The sequence below is a fragment of the Musca vetustissima genome, unplaced genomic scaffold (assembly GCF_032173495.1).
Source record: "Musca vetustissima isolate MV318-11 ecotype Yass unplaced genomic scaffold, APGP_CSIRO_Mvet_v1 utg5177, whole genome shotgun sequence".
In the NCBI taxonomy this organism is placed as follows: Eukaryota; Metazoa; Arthropoda; class Insecta; order Diptera; family Muscidae; genus Musca; species Musca vetustissima.
Genome location: NW_026887434.1, coordinates 68,396 through 76,504, shown reverse-complemented (window position 1 = coordinate 76,504; position 8,109 = coordinate 68,396). Strand labels below are relative to the sequence as shown.

General features: G+C 34.9%; 1 protein-coding gene across 1 annotated transcript; it reads right to left on the bottom strand.

Annotated features, from left to right (window-relative positions):
• Window positions 1-1,179: 1,179 nt before the first annotated feature.
• Window positions 1,180-7,082, bottom strand: LOC133335005 (kin of IRRE-like protein 1). Its single transcript, XM_061543308.1, has 5 exons — window positions 7,076-7,082; window positions 6,272-6,474; window positions 2,997-3,207; window positions 2,604-2,731; window positions 1,180-1,383 (listed from the first exon to the last, which is right to left on the bottom strand). The coding sequence occupies exons 1-5, from the start codon at window positions 7,080-7,082 to the stop codon at window positions 1,180-1,182; spliced, it is 753 nt and encodes a 250-aa protein (XP_061399292.1).
• Window positions 7,083-8,109: the final 1,027 nt, after the last annotated feature.

Sequence of the window (8,109 nt, the reverse complement as noted above, 5' to 3'; positions counted from 1 at the left end):
AAATCGAAAGATATATAGGGACTTTGGTCCACGATTTGCATAAAATCGGATGAAACTATATATTGGAGCTATATGTAAATCTGGACCGATTTTCACGAAACTTGGCAGACATCACTCTAGGCTCAGTTCAGTACGTTATGCCAAATTTCGTGCAAATCGAAATATATATAGGGAATTTGGTGCACCATTTACATAAAGTCGGACAAAACTATATATGGGAGCTATATCTAAATCAGGACCGATTTTCACGAAACTTGGCAGACATCACTCTAGGCTCAACTCAGTACGTTATGCCAAATTTGGTGCAAATCGAAATATATATAGGGAATTTGGTGCACCATTTGCATAAAATCGGACGAAACTATATATTGGAGCTATATCTAAATCTAGACCCATTTTCACGAAACTTGGCAGACATTACATTAAGCTCTGTTCAGTACGTTATGCCAAATTTCGTGCAAATCGAAAAATATATAAGGACTTTGGTGCACCTTTTACATAAAATCGGACGAAACTATATATGGGAGCTATATCTAAATCAGGACCGATTTTCACAAAACTTAACACACATCACATTAGGCTCAATTCAATACGTTGTGCCAAATTTCGTGCAAATCGAAAAATATATAGGTACATGATACACCATTTGCATAAAATCGGACGAAACTATATATGGGAGCTATATCTAAATCTGGACCGATTTTCACGAAACTCGGCAGACATCACACTAAGCTCAATTCAGTACGTTATGCCAAATTTCGTGCAAATCGAAAGATATATAGGAACTTTGGTACACCATTTACGTTAAATCGGACGAAAATATATATGGGAGCTATACCTTAATCTGAACCGATTTTCCCCATTTTCAATAGGGTTCGTCCTTGGGCCAATTAAGAGACCTGTGCCAACTTTCATCCAATTCGGAGCATAAATGCGACCTGTACTTTGTTAACAAAAATACATGGACGGACGGACGGACATGCATAAATCGACTCAGAAAGTGGTTCTATGCATATTCTCAAAAGAAACCATGGGTCTATCTCGATTATTTTTGCCTGTTACAAACATATGCACATAAACATAATACCTGTACCACACTGTGATGAAGGGTATAAAAATTGGTAATACCCTTGAACATTAGTTGTGTGTGGTATAACCCTCCATCCAAATGAACAAATACTAGCAAAACAAATATTTATTCACTGAATACTTACCACTCAAAACATGTACCCTAACACTGGCCACATCAGCATTCGATGGCGCACATGAATATTTGCCCGAATCCGCCAAATCGGCATTTTGTATTAACAAATATGATGTGGTGACATCTCCTTTTTCGGTTATAACCGAAACGCCACCGCGTGTTGAATCGTAATTTATAACCTGTGAAAAATAAAACAAAAATACAAACCGAATTTTTAAGCAATTTGTCAATTTCATTAAAATTTTAAACCAGTGAGCGGAGCAGTATAGTCGGACGGGGCCGACCATGCGATACCCTACACAACTACCACGAACTCTAACTTTCTGAGGATGTTTATTCCGAGTCTGAGTAATATTTCGTGATATTTGCCCCCTCTTGTCCGATTAGAGGTTAACAACACCTCTTCCTTACTTTTTTCGAATATTCAGTACCGTCCTTCTAATTACTTGTCCAGATTACCTTCACGGTGGGTTGTGTTGTGATTTTCGGATTATACTCTACTCGAAAACACACAAAAAATTATGTTTTCGGTCCATTTCATCCCAAAATTTTAATCTGATCATCACCGAAAATTGTAGGCGTTGTTCTTGACCATAACTGGAACTTCATGAAAAATTTCAAAGCCATCAGCGCGATATTTCTCCCTCTAATGTGGTAATGGGTTACTAAATAATATCTGAATACGTAAGCGCCTGTAAATATTTGACTGTAACTCCCACATCTGAGTAGATACATCACTATGTTTGGTATCAATTTAAAGGCCAACCACTCCTCTTGGATATGCTATCTACTCCTGGGGTCTACATCCTCCAGGAGTAAATATATATGCCATAGAATACAAATTTTGTCATTTTTCACACAAAAGTCAGGGTCCATTTGACCCGCTAAATATTGACCGATCTTTATCAAAACATGCATGCTTATTCTCTGGCCCGATCCCCTTCTCCATGCAAAAATTCGCGGTGTTTGGGCCATAATTGCGGCCTCTGGAGCGACCAGAAAAACCGAAAAAAATTTAGTATTTGGTCCATTTCATCCCCTAAATATTAACTGATCTTTTCCAAAAACAATAGGGGTCTTCATTGGCCAGAACACATCCTACATGCAAAATTAAGTGAAGATTGGTCCATAACTGTGGCCGGTATCGTGTTTACAAATTATAATGGACAGACGGACGGACGGACGGACGGACGGACGGACACACATGTCTAGATCGACTCAGCTAGTCGAGATATGACGATCGGTATACTTAAAGGTGGGTCTAGGACCAATATTTCGCGGCGTTACAAACATTTGGGGCTGCACAAAGCTATAATACCCTGACAACATAGTTGTGTAGGGTATAATTAATCAAAATCAAATTGTAGCATATAAAAAAATATATGGAATATCTACATACCTCTTCGTGATGATACCAAAAAATATAGGCGGGTGGTTCTAAACTGAATTTAACAGTACAAGTCAAATTGATGGTACTGCCTTTGTCGACATGAAAATCGGGACCACCGTGGATTGTGGCTGTGGGCACTGTTGCGAAAGCAATTTTGGGAATAGAAATCGACATTATTAACATGCAGCAAAATAAAATATTTTACTAAAACTAAACTAAAATATCTTCTGATAAAGAAAAATTTTTAGCCTATAGTAATTTTTCACAAAAAATTGATTGCAAATATTTTTGTATTCAACAACTACCAATATATAAAAATACTTTAAATTGGCCACTTTCTCTTGTCGGTATGTAATAAAAAATACATAGAAAAATATTTTTTATTGAAACACACACACTTACCAACAACATGCAGGTCCACAAAATAACTTCGTACCGGTTGGGTGGATATTTGACATTCAAACATTCCAGCATCCCGTTTTTGTGTCCATTTGATCTGTAACATCCAATCATCGGAACCATTGTGATGAATTGCTTGGAAACGTAAATCTGTTGTATATGTATATGTGCCAACTGTCAAAATATGCATATCTCTATGCCGGATCCACGAAACCTATAAAAAAACAAGAACGAGAATGAATAAAAGTTTAATTGGCTTGAATGCTTAATAAAAATACTTTGACAGAAAAATGTTTATTTAATATTTTCGGAGAAATTTCAGGATTTAAAAATGAAAGAAAAGTGACATTTTAAAGTGAACTGACCGCATATAACATTGGTGTATACAAATTGATAGATTTAATTAATTCACAGGATATAAAACAATGACGATGAAATGTTGTTTTATACATTCATGCAATTGTGGTTATATACACTTTAAATGTAGTTCATTCAGAAACATTCATACACATCAGAACCCAACATAAAACAGCTCTTGGCTTTCCACTTTGGTAGTAGAATGAAATCGTATTTTACATGTGAAATCTTATGGCAAGAATATTGTAATTAACTTTCTTGCTTCTTTTATTTAGTTCAAGAACATTGTAAGTTTCTCTATAATAATTCCTGCTTACACAGGTACTTAAATGCCACGAACAGCCACATATCACAGAAGTTTTCATACAAAGGGAAAAGTTCCTGCCACTGAAGTTTCTCCAGGTTATATTTTGCAAAAGTTCTCAACAAAATAGTATACATGTTGGGGATGTCAACGATTTGAAAGGAAGCTGTGAAGCACATTAACTATAATATAGTTTTTATTAAATTTAAAAATCCATCATATAGGATTTTTATACCCTTCACCACACTGTGGTACAGGGTATTATGTCTTTGTGCATATGTTTGTAATACGCAAAGATAATAGAGATAGACCCATGGTTCCTTTTGAGAATATGCATAGAATCACTTTCTGAGTCGATTTATGCATGTCCGTCTGTCTGTCCGTATGTCTATGTTAAATCGTAAACAAAGTACAGGTCGCATTTATGATCCGAATTGGATGAAATTCGGCACAACTCATTTGTTTGGCCAAAGGACGAACCCTATTGAAATTGGGAAAAATCGGTTCAGATTTAGATATAGCTCCCATATATATTTTCGTCCGATTTAAGGTAAATGGGGTACCAAAGTGCCGATATATCTTTCGATTTGCATTAAATTTGGCATAGAGTACTGAATTAAGTCTAGAATGATGTGCGCAAAGTTTCATGAAAATCGGTTCAGATTTAGATATAGCTCCCATATATAGTTTCGCCCGATTTTAACTACATGGTGTAAAAAAGTCCCTATATATATTTCGATTTGCACGAAATTCGGAACAGCATAATAAATAAGGGCTAGAATGATGTGTGTTAAGTACCGTGAAAATCGGTTCAGATTTAGATGTAGCTCCCATATATAGTTTCGCCCGATTTTATGTAAATAGTCCACTAAAATCCCGGAAATCTTTTGATTTTTCACGACTTTTGGCACAGCGTAATGAATAAGATCTATAATGATGTGTGTTAAGTTTCATGAAAATCGGTTCAGATTTACATATAGCTCCCATATATATATATATACATATTCGTCCGGTTTAAGGTAAATGGTGTACCACAGTCCCTATATATCTTTCGATTTGCAGGAAATTTGGCACAGCGTAATGAATAAGGTCTATAATGATGTGTGTTAAGTTTCGTGAAAATCGGTTCAGTTTTAGATATAGCTCCCATACATATCTTCATCCGATTTAAAGTAAATGTTGTACCAAAGTCCCTATATATCTTTCGATTTGCACTAAATTTGGTGTAGCGTACTGAAATAAGTCTAGAATGATGTGTGCAAAGTAAAGTCGGACTGGACCGACTATATGTAATCCTTCACCGCTTTGGGTATATTCTACATATGTATCCTAACAGATGTCGCGTTTTTGTTATATATCTATATCTGAACCGATTTCAGGGAAACTTGCCAGAGACTAATTTATATTACTTCAGTACGTTGTGTCAATCGGCCTAGCTATGGACCTTTTACGAATCTTTGCAACATCATTCTAGACTTTATTCAGTACCCTATACCAAAATTCGTACGCTACGCCAAATTTAGCGTAAATCGAAAGATGTATAGGGACTTTGTTACACCATTTACCTTAAATCGGAGGAAGATATATATGGGAGCTATATCTAAATCTGAACCGATTTCCACGAAACTTAACACACATCATTATATACCTTATTCATTACGCTGTGCCAAAATTCGTTCAAATCAAAAGATTTCCAAGGACTTTAGTGGACTATTTACCTAAAATCGGGTGAAACTATATATGGAAGCTATATCAAAATATGAACCGATTTCCACGAAACTTGGCAGACATGATTCTAGGCTCAATTCAGTATGTTATGCCAAATTTCGTGCAAATCGAAAGATATATAGGGACTTTGGTGCACCATTTACAAGAAATCGGGCGAAACTATATATGGGAGATATATCTAAATCTGGACCGATTTTCTCTAAACTTGGAAGTCATCATTCTAGGCTCAATTCACTATGTTATGCCATATTTCGTGCAAATCGAAAGATATATAGGGACTTTGGTGCACCAATTACATGAAATCGGGCGACAATATATATGGGAGCTATATATAAATCTGAACCGATTTTTCCCAATTTCAATATTATTTGTCCTTGGGTCAAACAAATGAGCTGTGCCAAGTTTCATTCAATTTGTTTACAATTTACAATTTGTTTACAGTTTACAGTTTACAATTTAACATGGACAGATAGACAGACGGACGGACGGACATGCATAAATCGATCCAGAAAGTGATTCTATGCATATTCTCAAAAGGAACCATGTGTCTATTTCGATTATTTTTGCCTGTTACAAACATATGCACAAAGACATAATACCCTGTACCACAGTGTGGTGAAGGGTATAAATATATACTTTCTATATACATTATGGGGTCTCCGAAGAATGTTTCGAGGTGTTGAAAACGATATGGTAAATTTAATGTAAACTCCCACATGGAGTAGGGTATAAAATATTGTTATATCAATTTAATAAATTATGATTATATAATTTATAAGTAGACGTATAAAATATCCATACTTATCTAATTACAAAACTTTTAATTCGATAAATTGCAAATTCTCAACCTCTAAATATATGTTATTATTGTTATCGGTTATTGACTTACCGTTTTATTTCCTAAATTACGCACTCGGCAACTCAAATAAGCTGATTTGCCCATTAGGGCGGTTACATTACGCGGTGTCGACGGATCAAAATATGGATCAATCCAGGGAGGTGGTGTATACGATGGTGTTGTAGATTTTGCCAGCGATTCTTCGTAAATTTTAAAAGCGTTGAATGGTTCCGTGACTTCACTTAGCGTTAGATCTACAAGAGAAAAATATTAATCATTATTTTAACACAAGTTGAGTTCATATATTTTTTTTACGAACAACAGATTTATATATGTATGTGTAAGTGTGTATTCCTTCTAATACAATGAAAATGGTAACCACGAAAATTTAATTTTCTACTTAAGCTTGCCTGTCACTATACATTTCCATACACTGACTGTTCTTTCATTTTCTTGTCATGCAGCTAATCGAGCATTACATATGTGGTGGTAAAGTTTGTGTTTGTGTGTGTGTGTGTGTACTTTTTGGTATGTTCTCGAGAAGTTTACACAACCGACAACGATAGGGATCTTACATTGTTGTAATGCCTCTATTGATGCCACTTTTAGTTATGATGATTAATTGAATTTTAAATCGAAGGGGATACATTGTCATATATTGGTCTAAAAATGTGGTAGTTACGTAAAAGTATCGTAACGGAATATGTTCATTTATGTGGCAGCTGTAAAAATACAAATACAATCTCGTTGCTACCTGACGCCATTTACATGGCATTTCATATATGGGAGCTATATCTAAATCTGAACCGAATTGAAGCAATTGTGTGTATTTAAAGTCCCAGCTTTACTACTTACCGCTCATTACAATTACCAACAGGAGACAAGTCTCGCCTATTTTCCGCACTAGTCCTTGTGTTTTATGCATGATTTGCTTGTTTATTGGAACTCAATTGTTCCAAGATTATTGATAATTATTTTTAAAATATTATTTGTTGTTGATTCATTGGTGGTGGTGGTGGTGCAGTTGTCATACGATTGTAATTTTAACAATAAATATATCTTCATTGGTATTGGATGAAATCTGAAAGAAGAAAATATTTTTTTTATATTATTTAAATATATACCAAAATTGTAGAATATTTAAAGAAACAAAATTTTATTTTATATATAGTAAATTAAAGCTATTGCACATATTTCAACTTACTTAACCTCTAAACTAAGATATACGTCCCAAATGAATAACAAATATGTCCCTATGTCAAAACTACTTTATTCAATTTCAATAACAACCGAAAAAGATACTGAAAAAAATCATACAACTTAGTTTCATTTCATGTTTTCCTTTTTATACCCTTCACGACACTGTGGTACAGGGTATTATGTCTTTGTGCATATGTTTGTAACAGGCAAAAATAATCGAGATAGACACATGGTTCCTTTTGAGAATATGCATAGAATCACTTTCTGAGTCGATTTATGCATGTCCGTCCATGTATTTTTGTTAACAAAGTACAGGTCGCATTTATGATCCGATTTGAATGAAATTTGGCACAGGTCACTTAATTGGCCCAAGGACGAACCCTATTGAAATAGGAAAAAATCGGGTCAGATTTAGATATAGCTCCCATATATAGTTTCGTCCGATTTTATGTAAATGGTGTACCAAAGTCCCTATATATCTTTCGATTTGCACGAAATTTGTTTGTGTACTGGATTTCGTCTAGAATGATGTGTGTTAAGTTTCCAGAAAATCGGACCAGATTTAGATATAGCTCCCATATATATTTTCGTCCGATTTTATGTAAATGGTGTACCAAAGACCCTATATATCTTTCGATTTGCACGAAATTTGGCATAGCGTAATGAATTAGGTCTAGAATGATGTGTGT